The sequence below is a fragment of the Orycteropus afer genome, unplaced genomic scaffold (genome assembly GCF_000298275.1).
Source record: "Orycteropus afer afer isolate SDZICR_OR568_19922 unplaced genomic scaffold, OryAfe1.0 scaffold00070, whole genome shotgun sequence".
In the NCBI taxonomy this organism is placed as follows: Eukaryota; Metazoa; Chordata; class Mammalia; order Tubulidentata; family Orycteropodidae; genus Orycteropus; species Orycteropus afer.
Window position 1 is genome coordinate 2677890 of NW_006921657.1, and position 22051 is coordinate 2699940.

At 48.4% G+C, this 22051-nt stretch overlaps 2 protein-coding genes across 2 annotated transcripts; both read left to right on the top strand.

The window, feature by feature from the left end:
• Positions 1-357: 357 nt before the first annotated feature.
• SYNPO2L (synaptopodin 2 like) lies at positions 358-9057 on the top strand. The gene is made up of 4 exons (XM_007940608.1): positions 358-462; positions 2362-2513; positions 2973-3487; positions 6890-9057. Exons 1-4 carry the CDS (start codon positions 358-360, stop codon positions 9055-9057), a joined length of 2940 nt encoding a protein of 979 aa, XP_007938799.1.
• A 6458-nt stretch (positions 9058-15515) lies between these two features.
• On the top strand, positions 15516-21479 carry MYOZ1 (myozenin 1). The gene is made up of 5 exons (XM_007940610.2): positions 15516-15588; positions 16516-16694; positions 19304-19550; positions 19907-20072; positions 21248-21479. Exons 1-5 carry the CDS (start codon positions 15516-15518, stop codon positions 21477-21479), a joined length of 897 nt encoding a protein of 298 aa, XP_007938801.1.
• Positions 21480-22051: the final 572 nt, after the last annotated feature.

Below are 22051 nucleotides of genomic sequence, written 5' to 3' on the forward strand. Positions count from 1 at the left end.
TACTTATAGAACCCAGAGAGCTAGTACTCTGAGTCCTGAGTAAAAGGCCCAGACAGGAGAATGGGGGACATGAGAGGACAGAAGTTTTGACTATAATTAGCTCCAGGAGTAACACAGGTGGGGGAGGGATGGGAATACAGCCGGCAACTATTTTGAGCACAGCTCAGATTGACGGAACACATGTGCTGGACTGTACTGATCCCAGGGCGAAGTTGCCTGCCTGTGGTGTGTGGTGTGGGGGGGAGGCCTGGGGCAGCAAGAGCAGGACAGACAGGCAGGCCGGACGGGGTACCAGCACCTCGACTTCTCTTCCTAGGACACTATCCAAACTCCAGGGGCCATAGGCCAAGCTGAGCGATGGGTGCTGAGGAGGAGGTGCTGGTCACACTATCAGGGGGAGCCCCCTGGGGCTTCCGACTTCACGGGGGGGCCGAGCAGAGGAAACCTTTACAGGTGTCCAAGGTAAGGGAGAGCCCCTGAAATGAGGCTTCAGGGAAAGGGGAACCCAAGGGAACCTGGGAAGAGTCATGTGGTGGCCTGTGGGGGAGAAGCTGGGAGCCTGTGAAGAAGAGGAGTGGGGTTGAAGGAGGAGTGAGCAGGGAAGCATGCTTATGTTTGGTGGGGGAAATGGTCTCTGACCACAGGCTTCTTGTGGGGGGTCATTAAAAAAGCTAATTCCTGGTTTGCAGGGAGTAGAGAAAAAGAAAAGCTCTGCTCGAGAGCTCCTTGAGGCACCATGGTGGCAAAGGCCTGGGTCTAACCATGCTCTTTGCTCTGCTGGGTCTATGCTTCTACTTCAAATTCTAGGAATGTTGGGAAGGTTCTAATTTCTCTCTGACAAACTGATATGTAATGAGCTGAAGCTATCTCGCCTAGCCCAGCCCAGCCCAGCCCAGCCCAGCCCTGCCTTGCCCTGCCCATGCCTTCAATGTTTCTCTATCCTTAAGCCAGATCCTTTCTCTCACTACCAGTTGCTGTAGAGAAAATTCCAACTCATTTTGACCCACGTGTGTTAGAATAGAACTGTGCTCCATGAGGTTTTCAATGGCTGATTTTTCAGAAGTAGATCACCAAGGTTTTCTTCCAGGGTGCCTCTGGGTAGACTCAAACCTCCAACCTTTCGGTTAGCATCTGAGCCTCTAGGCAAGACTTAGTGCAAAGAGAGTTATGACAAGATCTGGAATTCAGATCTTTTGTTTCTCCTACTCTATGGGAGAAAGATGAGGCAGTCTACTTCTGTAAAGATTTATAGCCTTGGAATCCCTATATTGTTGTTGTTATGTGCCTTCGAATTAGACCGACTCATAGTGACCCCTCCTTGGGTTTCCGAGGTGATACCACTACGGAAGTAGATTGCTCAACCTTCCTTCCAAGGAGTGGCTGGTGGGTTTGAACCGCCAGCCTTCTGGTTAGCAGTCAAGTGCCTTAGGCGCTACACTACCCTATGTTGTTGTTGTTGTTATGTGCCGTCGTCGAGTCAGCCCTGACTCATAGCGACCCCTCCTTAGGTTTCCGAGGCAGTATCACTACGGAAGTAGGATTGCCCAACCTTCCTTCCGAGGAGTGGCTGGTGGGTTTGAACCGCCAGCCTTCTGGTTAGCAGTCAAGTGTCTTAGCCACTATGCTACCAGAGCTCCTACACTACCCTATAGGGTGGTTCTATTTTGTCACTATGAGTTGGAATCAACTCGATGGCAGTGGGTTTGGTTTTGGGTTTTTATAGGCACTGCTACTGATCTTTCGTGCATAAGTTTTCTGAACTATAAAATATGGGTAACAGTAGTACCTACTTTATAGAACCATATTAATGATTAAAACCAATAATACATAGTGCCTGACATTTAGTAAGCCTTCAATAAATGATAGCAGCTATTCCTATTACTTTAACTTATGTATGTGTGTGTTTACACAGGCACACATATACACAGACACAGTCACAATCTGCAGGAATCTGGCTGGAGTCCCCCTGATCTGAAATACTGTTCTAACATCTTGACTGTATGGATAATGGCACCTGGGATTCTAAGGCCCAGAAGAATATTGGCCAGTGTTGGTATTGCCCTTGGAGGAAAAACTTGGGGATATAACCACCATATCTAGTACCTCCCCCACACAGTTTTTCCCCAAACCTCTTTCATTCACTTGTTACCCTACCTCCCTCTGTATAATGTGTTACTCCCTCCAATTGCAGCTTCCTCCCTCTAGACAGTCCTACTCAACTGCAGCCTTATACCTGCCCAAAAAAAACTCCTTCTTACCCTGCAAAGTAAAATCCCCTTCACACAGAGTCCTTCCTGTCCTAACTCCTTTCATTCTATTCCCTGTGGAGCACCCCCTCACCTAAAATCTCTCCCTTCTCAGATCCGAAGACGGAGCCAGGCTGGCAGAGCAGGGCTCCGAGAGAGGGACCAGCTCTTGGCCATCAATGGAGTCTCCTGTACTAGCCTCTCTCATGCCAGTGCCATGAGCCTCGTTGATGCCTCAGGGAATCAGCTTGTCCTCACTGTGCGGCGGTATGGAGTCCCCTACCTTCCTGTCCTCCTAATGTAGGGCTTCCCTTCAGGGCTCACATTGCCTTCTTCAGCTTTATGTCTCATTGGCCTGGCTTTAGCAGCTTGCAAATGCCCACTTCCACTTGTTTGTTTGTGCTAGTGTATAGATGTTTGTGTATGCCTCCCAAGGGGCTTGAATGTATGTGCAATTAAGGGATGGGGGTATCAAAAAAATATATGAGTCAGTGGGCATACTTTAACCCTTAGCCTGTCTCCTCCTCATCTCATCTCCCTCTAAGCTTATTTCTCCTCCAAGGACATTTGCCCCCCAGTTTGTATTCAGACCTTTGCTCTTCCCAGACCATCCATTGTACCTGTATCCCAGTCCACCTCCTCCTATATCCTTCTCCCATCTCCTCCAGATCTCTTACCCGTCAGTCACCTGGCCCATCTCTCAAGTTCTGACAATTTTCCATACAGGGTAGGGGATGAAGGGCCTGTGCGATCTCCATCTCCTGGTGAGCTTCATGTGCTGTCACCCTTGTCTCCACTGAGTCCTGAACCCCCTGGTGCTCCAGTTCCCCAGTCTCTGCAGCCTGGGAGCCTTCGCTCACCGCCTGACAGTGAGGCTTACTATGGAGAGACAGACAGTGATGCTGATGGTCCTGCTACCCAGGAGAAGCCCCGCCGACCCCGCCGCCGAGGCCCCATGAGGCCCACCCCTCCAGGAGCTCCACCTGATGAGGTCTACCTATCTGACAGTCCTGCAGAACCAGCCCCTGCTGCCCCTGGCCCTCCTAGCCAGGGTGACAGCCGTGTGAGCTCCCCATCTTGGGAAGATGGGACAACCCTTCAGCCACCCCCAGCCGAGGCCCTGCTGTTGCCCCATGGACCCCTCCGGCCTGGTCCTCACCTAATTCCTATGGTGGGGCCTGTTCCCCACCCAGTGGCAGAAGATCTTACTACCACCTACACCCAGAAGGCCAAGCAAGCCAGTAAGTGCCTGAACCCCTTCTTTCCAACCAGGAACATCCTTCAATATAGGCCCTAAATCTACTACTCCATAGCTCTATGTTCTGCCTCACCCTTCTCGGAGATGGTCTTGGGACAAGTGGAGAAGAGTGATGACTAAGAGAGGAAACTATTCTCATGGCCCCTGTTATTTTTGCTGTTTGAACCAATATGGCAAAAAGGAACAGGTAGTTCAATCTAACCCAGAAACAGGGTAGGTAGAGAAGTTGGAAAAATCATGAATAGATGCAGTGTATGATTTTTGTTTCTATTATTATTATTTTGCTAGATGTTGGGATAGGAGTTAGGGTAGAGTGTGAACATGGCCCTGGGGAGTATTTGGAAGCAGGACAGGACTACAGGAGCTGAGAGGACTACAGGGGCACTTCAGTGTTATTTGTAGCCATAGCATCAGAGCTACTTTTGACATTTGTAAGTTCAGTTAGGATTCCTGGGGACTGTGAGGCAACAGGATAGTCATGAGATCTCTAGGAAGTAGTAGTGGGGAGGGCTCCTCAGTGCCTTATCTCAGGCAAGAATGTAGGCCTGGGCAGAAAAATCTGGTCCCACTTATCTCAGGCACTTTGCTATTTTTGATGTGAGCTATAGAACAAGGTCTAAGAGTAATCTTTCTCTGTGCCTCATGCCCCTCATACACCTCACCAGAGACCTTTCTTTCACATCAGAAATCTCAGGATTATCCCTGTAGTTCTAATTTTCACCATCACCACCGCCATTTTGATTGCTGAGCCATAGAATTTTGTGTCTCTAAGTTTGGAATGAAGGCTAACAACACCACAGATTAGGGGCTGACATCCCTGCAAGTGTCCAAGACTTCACAAAGGAATTCCAGATGCAAGCCCAGGATCCCATGCTTCTCCACAAATCTCATTTTAGCACCACCACCACCACCCTCCTTCCCATTATACTAGGTGAGACTGTAGTTAGTGGCTCAGGGATATTTTTAGCCAAGTAGACCTCATTGTCAAATGGGGTGGGGTGGGGGGAAGGGTAAACAGGTGGTGACATCCATCACACCGGGGCTTGTGGGGCAGCCTAGAGAAGGGAGGGGGCCAGGCTCCAAGAATAGCCCAGTGAGCTCATTCAGCTGCCAGCTCTGGGGACCAGACAAAGGGGCTTTAAAAGGCATGGGGGGTGGCTCAAGCTGGTCCTGCTCCAGCCTACATTGCCTTTCCTGACATGGAGACCTTTGAGCCCATCAGCCAAGAGCTCCTCAGCCAAGATTACTGTGACAAAGCTCCAGGCCCAGATCCTGAGCTCCAGGACCCATTCTATGCAGGTACTACCCTCCTATATCCAAGGGAGTTCTGGAATCCAGAGTAGAGGGAAATATGTCAGCAGTTTAGGAAGGGAGGTCTTTGGGAATGGTCTTATTCCATTGTCTCCTCTTCCTTTTGGCCTTCCTCTTTCTCCTCTTATCAGGAGTTTTACTGCTGCTTTCTCAGAATGGGCTGATTCGTGACTACATGGGTGATAGAAAACTCATGGGGAGGGAGTGTGTGTGTGAGAGAGGTGTGAAGGCATGTGTGTGAGAGTCTGTGGGAGTAGAGAAGATGTGTGTGAACAAGAAAGTGTCCATATGATTGTTATCTAGTGTGAAGAAGATATTAATGACTACTCATAGTGGACCTTAGCACTATGTTAAGAGCTAAGTTTACTTACATTATCTCTTATTCCTCATAGCAACTCTATGAGGTAGCCATGATCATCCTCCTTTGGAGATGGGGAAAATGATCTTCAGTGAAGTGACATAATGCTCCCAAGTTTTCAGAACCAAAAACCTTACAGAGCCAGGATTTGCACTGAACCCTGATTCCAGAGCCTGTTCTTCCATTCAGAGCACTATTTTGTTATAAACTTGGGATGAGAGGCATGAGAGATGTAATTAGAAAGGAGCATGGTTGTTATCTTGAGTGGGAAGTAGATGGAATTTCAAGAATTTTTCAGGAACTGGGGACTATGGACCAGAGAATATTAGTGTCCCAGGCCGGGTTCCCACAGCAAGGCAACTGCTCTTATTTCCTGGCCCTACCCACCCAGGCCCTTCATGGTTTGGGAAGCCCTGCCCTGGCTCCCTTTAGCACGTAGTCCCTGCATGCCTGCCTAGGAGTAGCCACCCAGGCTGTCAATATAGAGGGCTTGAAAAAGAGGGGGCAACTCTGACCTCCAAAGAAACCCACCCACTCCAGCTTGGCAGAAATGAAAGTATATTTAGCTGGTGATCTTGAGGTGTTCTAAGATTTGGAGAGTTCGTTTGGAGAGTAGCACTTGGCTTTTCTTGCATTTTGGGTTTGAAACTAATCCTGATTGTAAGTAGCAGGGATGTGGGGCACAGAGAGATGTTCTGGTAGTTAGAAAGCAAAGACCAGCTCCAAGATTTTGCCCCAACAATTAGGAACAGAGTCTCTTCAGAGAGACCCTGGGAAGAAAGTGTACCTGGAGTGGGTCTGTGTGGGAATGTTTGGGTAACTCTGTTTTTCTGGACACTTGTATATTTATATGCGTGTATGTGAACATGAGGAGCTCTGGTGGCGCAATGCCTAAGGCATTTGACTGCTAACCAGAAGGCTCACAGTTCGAACCCACTAGCCACTCCTCAGAAGGAAGATTGGGCAATCTACTTCCGTAGTTATACTGCCTCGGAAACCCAAGGAGGGGTCACTATGAGTCGGATCCAACTCGACAGCAGTGAGTTTGGTTTGTTTCTTTAATGTGAACATGAACATGTGAGCTAGGATAAATGTGAATGATAGAAAGTACATATGATGGTATGCATGTGTGATGGTAGTTATTTATATGAAAGTTTGTATATAATGTGTGCTGCATGATGGGGGTGGCAAAATGAATGAAGATCCTCATTGCTAAAGATGCTTCGTGTTCTTATCATAGGATCACTTCTCTCGGGGGTTCAAACTTTGTGAGAAGCCTCTTACCATGGCCTCTGGCTCTGTAGTGGGAGGAATGTGTCCCTTCTCATCTCTTTCTCTCTGGGACCTGACCATCTCCCTTCCTATTATGGGGAGCAACATCTCCCCACCATTGCCAGCTAGGAACGGAGGAAGCAGAGAAGGAATGTGTATGGTGTGGGTAAGAGCACATCTCTGGGAAGATAGGAACAGAGGAGAGGGAAGAGAGGATAGGAGGAGGGCTGTGGTGAGTGCAGATCAAGACTCTGCCTTCTCTTTAGCTGTCCTTGGTTTCACCTTTCACCCTCCACTGTTCCCCCAAGTCAGAGAACTTTGCCACAGGCAGGAGACATTGAAGGTTTAGTCAGTGAAAAGATGGGAGGCTTGAGAGAGCTGGGAAACAGGACTCAAAGAGGCTGGGAAAGCCCCACTGACCATTTTGTCTCCTGGCTTCCTCAGAACTACAGCGGGCAGAGAGCCTCCAAGAGAAGAGTGTGAAGGAGGCCAAGACCAAATGCCGAACGATTGCATCTCTGCTAACTGCTGCCCCCAACCCCCACTCCAAGGGAGTGCTTATGTTTAAGAAACGCCGGCAGAGGGCAAAGAAGTACACGCTAGTGAGTTTTGGGGCTGCAGTGGGGACAGGTGCCGAGGAGGAGGACGGTGTCCCCCCGACCAGTGAATCGGAGCTAGACGACGAGGCCTTCTCCGACGCCCGCAGCCTCACCAATCAGTCTGACTGGGACAGCCCCTATCTGGACATGGAGCTGGCCAGGCCAGGTTCAAGCACAGCAGAGGGTCAGGGCCCTGGGCTTGGAGGGCAGCTGAGTGAGGCCTCAGGGCGAGGGGTTCAGCTCTTTGAACAGCAGCGCCAGCGCGCAGCCTCCAGCGCCCAGGAGCTGGTCCAGAATGGCCCACCAGCTGTGCTCAATCGGCAGGGTCTGCAGTCACCCCCTCGGGCCCAGAGTGCGCCCCCTGAGGCAGCTGTGCTCTCACCCAGCCCTTTGCCAGCTCTTGCTGCCAGCTCCAGACCCTTTCTTCCTGGCGCTGGGGCCCCTTCCCCGGCGCCTGGCATCTTTAACCGGTCAGCCAGGCCATTTACCCCAGGCTTACTAGGGCAGCGGGCAGGTACTACCCCAGTTATTTTTCGGCCCCTAGCCCCTAAGAGGGCGAATGAAAGCCTGGGAGACCTCAGCCCCGCCCCACCTCCCTTCTTGTCCTCTCCGCAGGGGTCTACCCCTCTGCCCAGTTCCACTCCAGGGGTTTCCAGCCATATGCCAGCCTCGGGTTCACCCAGCACTCCGCTCTCTTCCGGCCCTATCACGGCCACCAGTTCCTTGTACATCCCAGCCCCCAGTCGGCCTGTTACTCCAAGGGGAGCCCCAGAGCCTTCCACTACTCCTAGCGCAGCTGCTATGACCTCCACTGCTTCTATCTTCCTATCTGCGCCTCTGCGACAGGCAGCGCGCCCAGAAGCGCCAGACCCGGGCCCAGCTGCACCTGAGCCCCCTAGCGCGCGGGAGCAGCGCATCTCAGTGCCAGCTGCCCGCACAGGCATCTTGCAGGAGGCCCGGCGCCGAGGGACTAGAAAGCAGATGTTCCGGCAGGGAAATGAGGAGACGAAGAACTCGCCCAACCCTGAGCTGCTGTCACTGGTGCAGAACCTGGATGAAAAACCCCGGGCAGGGGGTGCTGAATCTGGTCCTGAGGAGGACGTTCTGAGCCTCGGGGCTGAAGCCTGTAACTTCATGCAGCCACCAGGGGGCAGGAGTTACAAGATTCCTCTTCCTATTACACCAAAAACCCCGCCTCCAATGGCTCCAAAGACTCCACCCCCTACGACTCCTAAGACTCCACCTCCAGTAGCTCCTAAGCCCCTATCTCGAGGTCTCCTTGATGGGTTGATGAATGGGGATGTCCCTTCGCCTGGAATCCCTGAGCCACCAAGGCTGCAGGGCAGGGGTGGGGAGCTGTTTGCCAAGCGGCAGAGCCGTGCAGACAGGTATGTGGTGGAAGCTACACCTGGTCCTGGCCTTGGCCCTCGGCCCAGAAGCCCTTCTCCTACTCCTTCACTGCCTTCATCCTGGAAATATTCACCCAATATCCGTGCTCCGCCTCCTATTGCTTACAACCCACTGCTCTCACCCTTTTTCCCTCAGGCTTCCCGAACTCTCCCTAGTAAGGCTCAATCCCAGGGCCCTCGGGCAACCCCCAAGCAGGGTATCAAGGTTCTTGATTTCATGAGGCACCAGCCCTATCAACTGAAAACTGCCATGTTCTGTTTTGATGAAGTTCCCCCAACTCCAGGTCCCACTGCCTCAGGGCCTCCAAAAACTGCCCGAGTCCAGGAGATACGCAGATTTTCCACTCCAGCGCCCCAGCCCACTGCAGAACCCTTGGCCCCCACAGTGCTTGCACCACGAGCAGCCACTACACTGGATGAGCCCACCTGGAGGGCAGAGCTGGCCTCAGCCCCTGTTCCAAGCCCTGCCCCTACTCCAGAGTCTCCCAGGGGCCTTGGGGCCTCCCCCAGCTCTTGTGGCTTCCAGGTAGCCAGGCCAAGGTTCTCAGCTACCAGAACTGGATTGCAGGCTCATGTGTGGAGGCCTGGGGCAGGGCACCAGTGAGCAGAGCACAGCTCCCAGGACCAAGGAGAGGTGGAACATTCTGTTCCTAAAGTTGCTACTCCTACTGCATCTACCCCCTCTCTCAGGCATCTGGAGGCTAAAGGTCCCTCCTGCCAGAGATAGTTTCCTAGTTGGTGTCCCATCCCCCAGCTTCCAGGGTGAGCTTTACTCTCTTTCTTTGTATTTCCTTGCCTAGATCTCTGTCTTTATTTCCAGGTCTCTCCTCCCATACTCTTTCACTGCGTCTATGTTTCTCTACCTTTGTGCTTTTCTCTGTGGGCCTCACTTTCACATTCAGTGAGAAGTACACAGAGAAGTTACCACTGGGACCTCAGGCAAGAGTTTACCACCAGACAGCAAAGGGACTAACCTGATGCCTGCTTGCATTCAATCCGTCCCTATTCCTCACTCTTCTTTTCCAAGCTTGGCTGGCATATACCTAGGCGTGTATTTGTGCGTGTGCGTATGCACAAATGTGTGTGTGTGTACAGATGTGCTCTTTTAAGGCAAGAGTAAGAGGGGAGGTCTAAAGAAAGGCCAAATCTGGGTCTTACCCTTATACTGATGAAAGAAGAGTCAGATATTATTCCCACATAGATTGTTTAGTGGGGAAAAAGACAGTCACCAGAGAATAATTCCTTAGAGACTCGGATCTTGTGAAACTTATAAGGTGTGAGGATTTTGAAGGGCCAGGATATCTTGCATGGGATGTTATAGCAGCCAGACCAAGAACAGGACTAAGAATTCTGTTCCTCAGGATTTCAGAAAATCAGCAATCTGAGAAGCTCACGCTGAGCAACCTGGCATCCAGGAAGTAATCAAATATAAAATTGCCTCTGAGAATTAACAAAACATTGGCTTCATTGTCTCAGTGAGCTTAAGACTGAAAGAAGGGAGAAAGGAGCCAGGATGTGGAAAGTGAGGCAGAAACCAGGAGCAGAACAGAAATGAATGCAACAGATTGAGCCATAGAGAGGAACATGGTGAGAGACAGTGCAGTGCGGGCAGAGAGTGCAGTTGGGTAAAGAAAGCAACAGTGTGCAGGGAAGGGACTGGGGAAACTCTGAGGGAGAAGAATGTAGTTGTCAGCATAGTGAAGGGAGATGATGGTGGGGATGTAAGGGTGTGTGCAGAGTGTTGAAAGACTGAAAGAAGAGTTGGACTCTGTGCTACTTTTGAGTCTGTCCCTTAGTTTGTCTTCTGCAGCTCATCATGTTGACCTGGGAAAGGAAAAAGGACAGAGCAAAAACCTCCTTTATTCCTGCCCTACCCCTTAAAGCCCTAGCTCTTGTTCCTTTCCAGCTTCAGGTTCTGATCTCTGATTCTGGAGGGGTATAGACTCCCCTCTCAGTTTGACCACCACCAGCCACATTTGCTGCTTGATCTGGAAATTTCCTTTGAGTATTAGGTGTGAATCACGGTACTTTATTTTGTGCACAAGAATAAACTCATGCTCCCAGACTGTCTGTTGCTGTCATTTCTTCCAGTTTTATACCCAAATCCTGATCTTCTTATTCTCTAAACCATCCCCATGATCTGATTTTTGAGCTTCTCTCATTACTGCCATCTTACTTTTCACCTGTTTGCCCTTCATCCCCAGGTGTTTTGCTCTTCTCTACCAGTTCCACCCTGCTCCAATTTAGCCACCTCCATCATTCCCCTTGGTTTCCTCTCCCCACATTCTCCATCCAAGTTCTCCCCCTTTCCAGCCCCTGTTCCATACTTCCTAGGCATGGTCTCAGCTTACAGAACTAAGAGAAGTTGGAAAGATCCTCTGAGCTTCTTGTCATCAACATGTCCTAGCTCCCTAGAGGAAGCAATCATGATAAATAGTCGGTGAAAATGGGATGGGAAAAGGAGGAAGGAGAGAAAGGTAGATCAATGTGGATTTAGATTAATTATTAGAAATCAGCAGAGGCAGGCAGGAATAAAAGGCTTCTGAAGGAAGAGTGCCATTGCTTCACTTTTACCAGCAGGGGGCATGTTTATGCTAATAACCAGGTCTAGGACACTGATACTTTGAAGTACGCCAAAAAATACACCACAAGGAAGGTTGGGCAACCTACTTTCGTAGTGATACCGCCTTGGAAACCCAAGGAGGGGTCTCTATGATTCGGGTTCCACTCCACGGCACATAACAACAACAACAACAACAACAACAACAACAACATTTAAAAGTAGATTCTGGTTCATAGAGACCAGACAGGACAGAGTAGAACAGCCCCACAGGGTTTCCAAGCCTGTAAATCATTACAGAAGTAGACTTTCTTTCTCCCGTAGAGCAGCTACTGGGTTTGAATTTCCAACCTTTTGATTAGCAGCCGAATACTGTGTCACTAGAACTCCTCAAGTATACAGCCTCTGTGAATTCTAATGGAGGAGCCCAGAGAGACATTAGGCTAAATCATCTGTCTTCAACCACCTCAGTAGTTTGAGGTACTCAATCAGATTTAGACAAACAACCAAAATTCTGTTTTTTGTTTTTGAGGGGACAGTGTGGTGATGATGAGATCACCTTTGGCTATTTATGTTTTTTTCTTCTAATTGACGCCTTGGGCTGGGAGGGACTAGAGGAGAGAAGGTGAGGGATCTGGAGGTACAACTGCTGTGGGCAGGGACCAACTAGGAGGTGAGGGAGAATGTTTCAGCCCCTAGGCTGAACCTGAAGAGTGGAGAACTCACAGAGGGACAGAGGGTGTGGCCACTTCCATAGGCAGCTGCAACAGGCTGGTGTGGCTACAAAAGAAGTAACAGCAACAGCTAGTTCCAGAACTTGAGCAAAAGGTGGAGGAAGATCCAGGATGCTCATGAAGCTACTGAGGACGGGAATGGGTAAATGGCAGCCTTCCCCCCCGTGAGGTTCTCAAGCTTCCGCTGCTGCCCAGAGTCTCCTCTTGAACTTTGGAATGGGACAGCCCTGAGCCTATAGGGTGTGTGCACACTTGGAAGGAAATCCCAAGTAGAACCTCAGAGAGCAGATTAGAAGCCTTTAATGTGCTTCTCAAAGGAGTTCTGGTAGCGCAATGCCTAAGGCATTTGACTGCTAACCAGAAGTTGGTGGTTCAAACTCACCAGCTACTCTGTGGAAGGAAGGTGAGGCAATCTATTTCCATAAAGATTTGTTGTTGTTGTTGTTAAGTGCTGTCGAGTCGTTTCCGACTCATAGCGACCCCATGCACAGCAGAACGAAACACTGCCCGATCCCGCACCAGCCCCACAATCCCTGCTATACTCGAGCCCATCATCGCAGCCACTGTATCAATCCATCTCGTTGAAGGCCTCCCCCTCTTTCGTCGACCCTCCACCCTACCAAGCATGACATCCTTCTCCAGGGAATGGTCCCTTCTTACAACATGACCAAAATAGGTGAGACGAAGTCTGGCCATTCTTGCTTCCAAGGAGCATTCTGGCTGCACTTCCTCCAGGACAGATCTGTTAGTTCTTTTAGCAGTCCATGGTACTTTCAGCATTCTTCGCCAGCACCACAACTCAAAAGCATCAACTCTTCTTCGGTCTTCCCTATTCATTGTCCAGCTCTCACATGCATACAAGGTGATTGGAAATATCATGGCTTGTGTCAGGCGCACCTTAGTCCTCAAGGAGATATCCTTGCTCCTCAGCACTTGAAACAGTTCCTTCGCAGTTGACTTTCCCAATGCTACACGACGTCTAATGTCCTGACTGCTGCTTCCGTTGGCATCGATTGTAGAACCAAGCAATGTGAATTCCTTGACAACCTCAATCTTCTCTCCATTGATTGTGATGCTGCTCATTGGTCCAGTTGTGAGGATTTTTGTTTTCTTTATGTTGAGATGTAATCCATACTGCAGACTTTATTCTTCAACCTTCGTCAGTAGGTGCCTTAAGTCATCCTCACTTTCAGCAAGCAAAGTTGTATCGTCTGCATATCTCAGGTTGTTAATGATTCTTCCTCCAATCCTGATACCACGTTTTTCTTCATATAGTCCAGCTTCTCGGATTATTTGCTCAGCATATAGATTGAATAAGTGTGGAGAAAGAATACAACCCTGACGCACTCCCTTCTTGATTTTAAACCATGTAGTGTCCCCTTGTTCTGTTCGAACGACAGCCTCCTGGTCAAGGTACAGATTCCTCATGAGTACAATCAAGTGCTCAGGGATTCCCATTCTTCTCAATGTTATCCATAATTTGTCATGATCTCTGGTAGCATAGTGGCTAAGATACTTGCCTGCTAACCAGACGGCTGGCGGTTCAAACCCACCAGCCACTCCTCGGAAGGAAGGTTGGGCAATCCTACTTCCGTAGTGATACTGCCTCGGAAACCCAAGGAGGGGTCGCTATGAGTCAGGTTTGACTCGACGGCACATAACAACAACAACATAAAGATTTACTGCGTTGGAAATGCAATGGGGGTTGCTGTAAGTCGGAATTGACTTGATGTCAGTGGCTTTGGGTCTTGGTATGTGCTTCTCACGGACACATCAATATCTCTCTTACTTAGCAGACTGAGCTGAGCTCCCCTAAATGGTCAGATCCAAGTGTTCATCTGTTCTCAGAACTGTCAAGAGTTTAAGGGGAAAGAAAAGGGAGTAAGGTAGACAGAAGAATTTCCTCAAGTTTTCCCCACATCATCCCTGACTGCCTAGAAGCACTGGGTTTGGTTAAAACAATCTCTTATCCTGTTAAGATCTGGCTCTCAGATAAAGAAGATCAACCCATCCAGGAACTTTAAAACAGCAGTTCTAGTGGGAACAGATGTTTGTTCCCTTCCCAAACATAGTGCCTTAAGCATTCCTACCCCCAAACACACCCACAGGTCCCTCCAGCTCCAGCCTATGGTGGCTATGGATGGCCTTCAGGGCACGTTCTCCAGGTTCTCTCTCCCCCATTCTGAATTCCTGTCTACCACTTGCTGTCTGCTTCCTCTCCCTCTGTCTTCAATTTTTCCCTCAATGTTTCTCTGGATCTGTCTCCAGGTGCCAAGGGAAGGGCAAGGAGAACTCTCCCTAGTCAAACTGATCCCTGGCTCAGACAGCTCAGTGGGAGAATCTCAAAGGCTTTTTCTCCCCTTCAGGAGCCTCTGGGCAAGGAGGGAGGAATCTTGGTTCCAGGGTCTCAGTACCCCCTGTGCCATTTGAGCTGCTTGCACTCATCATCTCTATTAATAACCACCCTGTCCCTCACTGCCAGTGCTGCCCCCACGCCTGTCCAGCTCGGGTTCTCTGTCACAGCAGCTCCGTCCTCCAAAGCTGCTGGACCTCAGGGAGAGCTGACCATCGCTTAAGCAACCGGTAAGCCTAGCTCTATGACCACCAGAGGGGCTTGAGTCTACTCTGTTTTCTTCTGTGTCTACAATTGTTAGTTTTCATCCTGCCTGAGTGCCCCTTCCCAATCTATGCTCAGCTCTCAGCTGTCTGATTCAAGGGAGCCATAGAGTTGGAAAGAGAGGGGGATACAGGAGGTTGGAGGGAACAGAGATACCGGGAGAAGCACTGGAGGAATGGGGGACCAAGAGGCTGATGGAAAAAGAATCTGGGAGGGGCTGAGAGAGGTACAGGGTGAGTCCATTTAGTGATTCTTGGACTCTGGCTTCACCAGACTGCATCAAGTTATTAGAGTTGCAGGGGTGTTTGTGAGACAGGACTCAGAAGAGGGAATTTTGCTGAGGACTGACTTCTGTTAAGTAGGAGCTGGAGTTTGTATCTGTTCCCAGTTTGTCCTCCTCCACTGTCAGATCCTATTACTATGTTCCTGTCCTCTGCTATGCTATTGCTGAATTGACAGGCATCAGGGTTCAAATGCTTCCTGCCCCTCCCCACCCCAGTTCTGGGGTCTCCAGTTCACGGGTAAGTGAAGGGGAGTATAGCCATGACCTCCCAGGCCATGTTCCAGCTGGCCCAGTGGAAAAGTAACAACCTCTCCTCCCTAGGGAGAATGTTTTTGGCTGAATCCCCTGCAACCTTGGCAGAACATTTCTCTGCCCCTCTGGGGCTTGGGGAAGACCAAGAGACCAGAGCTTGGAATCACAGCCCCAATCTGAGATCCCAACATAAATGAAAACTTCAAATCACGCCAAACCAATAGAAACCTGAGTGCACTGTCTTGCCTGGGTTGCCTTTTTTTTTTTTTAAAAAAAAAAACCCAACCCTGAGCTGTGTTCCTAATCCCTGAACCAGCTCTATGTAAAACAGCTCAACAGAAGTTGATAGAGGGTCAGGGTAGGGGGTACATCTATACTTCCTGCTCTGGTTCCCAAGAAGAGAGAAGCTCTAAAGAGTGGATTTTTACCTTTTGGGGTAATCCATATTTCTTTGAGAATTTGATAAAATTTTGCCACCTACAGCCCTTAACCCCAGGTTAAGAAGTACTGTCCTAGAATAGAAGAAGGGTTCATTTGTAAACACTCACTGTTCCTTGTATCTGTATACCCTCCAACTTCTCCTTCCCACCCTATCCAGGCTGAATCCTCCTCCACAATGCCGCTATCCGGAACCCCTGCCCCCAACAAGAAGAGGAAATCCAGCAAGCTGATTATGGAACTCACTGGAGGTAGGGCAAGAGTGCACCTAACCAATGTGGGACTTCCTATTAAGACCACCCCTGGCCCAAGAGTCCCAGAAATATCCTAAGTTTAATATATATGTCTTAGCATGAAGGGACAAGAGGAATTCCAGTGTGGGGTGAGGGATGGGAGGTAAGGAGGAGGGGGAAAGAACTGGACACTGACTATTCACCCTTCCACCCTTTTCACCTTGTAATCTGAGACAATGCCCTTCCATATTACCTAGCACAGCTCCAGGATCACAGGACCACGGGTCAATGGGTGTATGTTTGAGGAAGAAAACGTATATGACAGAGACTGGCACAAAGTAAGGTCTCAATAAATGGATAATTTCTCCCAGAAAACTTAAAAATCATTTCCTTACTTCTTTCCCCAGAGGTGGGAATGTGGGGAAACCACAAAGGCATTTCTTCTAAGGTTAGGCAGGCACGCATGGTGTGAAGAGCTCTCCCAACACCCAGAAGCTGTTTGCAGCCAGAATTCACTGAGGGGAAGAGATGGGAAAGGAGTTAAGATCTGAGTATGTATTATTTGCAGGTGGCTAGCTCCACACAGGACTGGCCTTTGGGCTTTCTTCTATGCCATAGTTTCCTCAATGCCTCCACCTATGATTTTCCTTCACTCTTTTTGCCCTGTACTCCATACCCATGCCCCTCTTACTCCGTATTTCCACTCTAGTATCCTCCACTATCTCTAGTCTGTATCCCAGTTTCCATGCATTCATTCCAACTCCAAATCCAGGAAATAAAAATTTAGACAAACTAGACAGTTTGATAGACTTATCAGATAGTACTTGTTCTCCCAAGTGATCTCTGCCAGGACACACACATTTAGTTGAGGATAGGGCCTAAAGCCTGAGCCCAGAAAGCCTTACTTCCCTGTTTCCTTGCCTCTTCCTCCATACCTCCCTAAAGGTGGGCAGGAGAGCTCAGGCCTCAACCTGGGCAAGAAGATCAGTGTCCCAAGGGATGTGATGTTGGAGGAGTTGTCGCTGCTCACTAACCGGGGCTCCAAGATGTTCAAACTGAGGCAGTTGCGAGTGGAGAAATTTATCTATGAGAACCACCCTGATGTCTTCTCTGACAGCTCAATGGTGAGTTTTGAACCTCACCACTCTCTCATAGCCTGGTGCCTTTTCCAACAGCTTCTTGGTAGGGCCTAAATCTCCAAAATACCCCCAACCTCCCCTTTCTGCAAATTCATAAGCTCATTATACTCCCAGGTATAATGAATCCCCAACAGCTCAGGGTGATTTACAGGTCACCTCTGCAACTCAGTTTCTATCTTAGAGCCAGTGAAAGTGGGTTGAAGTGAGGGGAGAGATACCACACTCTCAGGGAAAAAATTCTTTCCCAGTTTGGGTGTCTTAGTTCTCTGTTGTTGTTATGTGCCGTCGAGTCGGACCCGACTCATAGTGACCCCTCCTTGGGTTTCCGAGGCAGTATCACTACGGCAGTAGACTGCCCCATCTTCCTTCCGAAGAGTGGCTGGTGGGTTTGAACCGCCAGCCTTCTGGTTAGCTAGTGCTGCTATAACAGAAACACCACAAGTGGGTGGCTTTAATAAACAGAAATTTGTTTTCTCACAGTTTAGGAGACTAGAAGTCCAAATCTAGGGTGCCAGCTCTCTGTCGGCTTTGGAAGAAGGTCTTTGTCTCTTTTTAGCTTCTTTTCCTTGGAGATCTTCATGTGCTTTGTTATCTCTCTCCTCCCATCTCTGATCCCCCCGCCCCCGTTTGATCTCTATTTCAAGAGATTGACTCAAAACACACCTTATACTAATCCTGCCTCATTAACATAAAAAAGAAAACCCATTCCCAAATGCAATTATAACCACAGCCATAGAGGTTAGGAACTATAACACACATTTTGGGGGCACAATTCAATCTATAACATTTGATAAATGTTAAAGATAGGGTTGCTACATAAAACATAGAATGCTTAGTTAAATTTGTATTTCATATGCACAAAGGATAATTTTTTTTTTAGTGTAAGTACATTCCATATAATATTTGGGACATAAAAATATAAAACACCCAGTTAAATTTGAGTTTCAGAGGCACACAATTTTTAGTATCAATATGTTGTTGTTACTTGCTACAGGTTAATTGTGATTCACCATGACGCCATGTATACAGTAGAATTGCTCCATAGGGTTTTCAAGGCTGCGACCTTTCAGAAGCAGATCGCCAGGCTGGACTTCTGAGGAATATCTGGGTAGCATTGAATTGACAACCTTTCGGCTAGTCATTAAGTGCTTCACGATTTGCACCATCCAGGGATTCCTAGTGTACCATATTTTTACACAAATAACGCCTGTGTTATGTTTTTTTGCAAATTGCACAACTTCCTTGTCAGTTTCTTATGCCTGCTATATGCATGTGAAAAATATGGTATGTCCCATGCACTATTTGGGACATAATTATACTAAAAAAAATTGTTGCATATCTTAAAATTTAACTGGGTATCCTGTATTTTTATTTGCTAAATCTGGCAACCCTAAAAAGAACTAAGTGAGTTTTTATTGCCATCTCCTTGAGCCATTCTTTTGTTTAAAGGGTCAGTCTTTTAATGGGATATATGTACCTCTTCCCTCAGGACTTCAGTTGTGGGGATGAAATTGTCTTTCCAGTTTCCACCCCCCACTCAGGCTTCTCCAAAGGAAGAAAAGTAGGAGATAGAGAGCTATTGGGAGCTCTGGTAGCATAGTGTGTAAGGCACTTGACTGCTAACCAGAAGGCTGGTGGTTCAAACTCACCAGCCACTCCTCGGAAGGAAGATTGGGCAATATACCTCTGTAGTGGTATTGCCTTGGAAACCCAAGAAGGTGGTCATTATCGGCAGCAGTGAGTTTGGTTTTTGGTTTGGAGAGCCACTAAGCACAAGATGTTAAGCTGAGAGGAGGGGATTTTCTCCATTTCCTTTTTTCCTCCTCCACCTTCCCTGAGGGGGTTAGAGAGGGAATGGAAATAGATGCCTACAGGGGGCAAGGGGCATGAGCGTTCGTCATTGGCTCTCACATAGAAACAGAGTAAAAGTGCTGAGCAGTTCACATCTAACTTTAGGAGGGCAAAGCTTTCTTCCCTGTCTGGGTCTAGTTACATTGGGTGGAGCACGGGGGTGTGCCTGGTGGGATGGCCAAGACAGCCTCCTGAAGGACCTGGAGGGGTTATTTTTAGGCTTTGTGGCTGAAGCCAGTGTTGCCCTTTTGGGCACTCTTTCTCCCACCCAGCTACAATTTCACTGTCAGGAAGTCCTGGTCCAACAGGCATCAAGAGGAGGAGGGAGAGAGGGAGAAGAACGTTGTGTGTGTTGGACAGGCTGAGCGAGGGAGGGGAAGAGTTCCTTCTAGTTCTTCAAATTAAGGCTGGGGTCTCCATTGCCAACTCCATCCTTTCAAATTTTAACTAAGCAGGAAGAAGTCTTGGTCTTCTTTGCCCTGGTAAGGATGGGAAAGGGGAATGTGGAGAATGAGCTGCACCCATCCTAAAATGTAACTGGAGGAACTAAGCTACGGGGTCCCACCTCTCAAGGAGTGTTTTGATTCTTAGCCAGGCTATTCACCTTCCATGTATTGGAGGAATATCATCAGAGAATTTAGTGTCTTCCAGTTGGCAGTCATCTCTGATCACCTCCTTCCTCTCTGTACACACCTCCCTATATTCATCACTATCTTTTCCCTAACTTTGTCCTTTCTCTTCAGGATCACTTCCAGAAGTTCCTTCCTACAGTAGGTGGTCAGTTGGGTACAGCTGGTCAGGGATTCACCTACAGCAAAGCCAGCGGTGGAGTCCAGGCAGGGGGCAGTGGCTCTGCTGGACAGTATGGCTCTAACCAGCAGCACCATCAAGGCTCTGGGTCTGGGTCTGGATCTGGGAGTACAGGTGGCCCTGGGGGCCAGGCTGGCAGAGGAGGAACTGGCACAGAGGGAGTTGGCAAGTCAGGAACAGGTAAGTACCTTCACCTCACAGTAATGTGTCTGAGTCCTTAAGCAGAGAAGCCCTCAGGATGAGAGCTAGATTGGGTATGAGGAGGAGGGGAGGCCAGCTGAAATATTTAGGTGGACTCTCTGGGTCCAGAAGTATACTATGTGTTAGTTCCACCCAGAAGCTTTGTTTTTCAGGCACTTTTCTGGTTTTTCAAATCTAGTCATAAACCTGACTCCAGGCTGTCATTATGCCATAAACCTTACACAATTACCCACCTTTGGTCCCTATCCCAGCCCCTAGTGCATGGGTATGGGATTAGCTTCCATTGGCTACTAACTGCTTTTATTTGACCTACCTTTCTTTCCCACGGCTTCCAGGAGACCAGGAAGGTGGAGAAGGAAAACATATCACTGTGTTCAAAACTTATATCTCCCCATGGGAACGAGCCATGGGGGTTGACCCCCAGCAGAAAGTGGAACTTGGTATTGATCTGCTGGCCTATGGGGCCAAAGCTGAACTTCCCAAATATAAGTCCTTCAACAGGTAGGGGTTGTGGGGGAAAGAACCAGATGTACTCTAGTGTTTGGGATGGAGATTTTGGTTCAAATGTTTTAGTAGGACAAAGAGGGATGGGAGGAATATGGGGCCCTAAGTGAAGGCCTTTCCTCTCACTTTGACTCAGAGAAACTTCAGTATGCAGAAAGAAAACATTGCTAGGAGGAAGGATAGGAATTCTGGTTCATAAGCCACTTATTTGTTACGTAGGCATGAGAAAATCACCCTACTTCTGAGCCTTGGTTGCCTCAGGAATAATATATTACCTGTTTGAAAGCCTCTTTTGAGGATCCCTTCCATTCAAGGGCTAGGATTCCTACTACTCTCCTGTGTTGTTGTTATTATTTGCTGTCGAGTCAGCCCCGACTCATAGCGACCCCTCTTTGGGTTTCTGAGGCAGTATCCCTACGGAAGTAGGATTGCCCAACCTTCCTTCCAAGGAGTGGCTGGTGGGTTTGAACTGCCAGCCTTCTGGTTAGCAGTCAAGTGCCTTAGGCACTATGCTACCAGAGCTCCCACTCTCCTGTAGTATGATTTAATTTACTATACTCTACTCAGTAAGGCTCTAAGTACCTATTCTTTGTCTCCATAGATCATGGAGATCTGGATAAAAGCAGGATAGGGAAGTGCTAGAGAAGTGCGTAGGTCCTCCCACGCAGGCCATTTACTATCCATTGGAGGTAGCATGGAGAGGTCATAGGGTTTCTACATTACAACTTAAGGTAGCCTCAGATCCTCAGGTCGATAGTGTCTGGGATCACTTTCTCTGAAATGCATGCTACTCTGGGTCACAACTATTTATAAGATATTTAGTATCCAAAGAGCTCTGGTGGCTCAGTGGTTAAGTGTTTGGCTGTAACCAAAAGGTTGGTAGTTCAAACCCACCAGCTGCTCTATGGGAGAAAAGATGTGGCAGTCTTCTTCCATAAATATTATAGCCTTGGAAACCCTATGAGGCAGTTCTATTCTGTCTTATAGGTTCACTATGAGTCGGAATCAACTTGACAGCAATGGGGAATCTAGTAACTAGCCTCCTCTTATTATTAGCTTTGAGGAAACAAGCAAACTAGACTTCCCTACTCTCAAAATAGGCTAACATCTCACTGATAAGGCTCTGTTCTTTTTGTTCTGGTTTTTAATTAAATAATGTGTCCCCTTCTCAGGACGGCAATGCCCTATGGTGGATATGAGAAGGCTTCCAAACGCATGACCTTTCAGATGCCCAAGTTTGACCTGGGGCCCCTGCTAAGTGAACCCTTGGTCCTCTACAACCAGAACCTCTCCAACAGGCCTTCTTTCAATCGGACCCCTATTCCCTGGTTGAGCTCCGGGGAGGCTGTAGACTACAACGTGGATATTGGCATCCCATTGGATGGAGAAACAGAGGAGCTGTGAGGTGTTTACCTCTCTACTTTGCATCAAGTTTCCCCTCTCTGGCTTCACTTTGGAGAGGGAATGCTGAGCAGGATACCCCCATATGAATCTAATATCCTTGTGGGAATGGAGGATAAAGGAGGGAAAGATTTGCTTTTCCATCCTTTACTCCAAGTACCCACTCCCAGCAGCCTTCCTTACCAACTCAGAGTTCCCCTTCCACTTGCTTCATATGGAACCTGCTCTTTTAAGGAATTTGCTCTGCCATCAGTAACAGCCAATAAACTTCAAGGAAATGAACTCATTCTTCCTCTGATATTTGAGGGCAGACAAAAGCTGAGGCTAACAATGCACAGAGACTAATTAAAGCCAAATCCTAAGCATTCATTACTGAGACTTCAAGACCAGACCTGAGCGCTGATTGCTTACATACCCACACCCACATCCACACCTACAAAATCACATTCATAAGTATATACAAAACATACTTATTCATTAGAGCATGAGACAAATAATCATGCACAAACACACGTGCTAGCCCATATATGGCCAAAGCTAAGAAGCTATTATGCACTGTGGTTAGGAAATAGGTG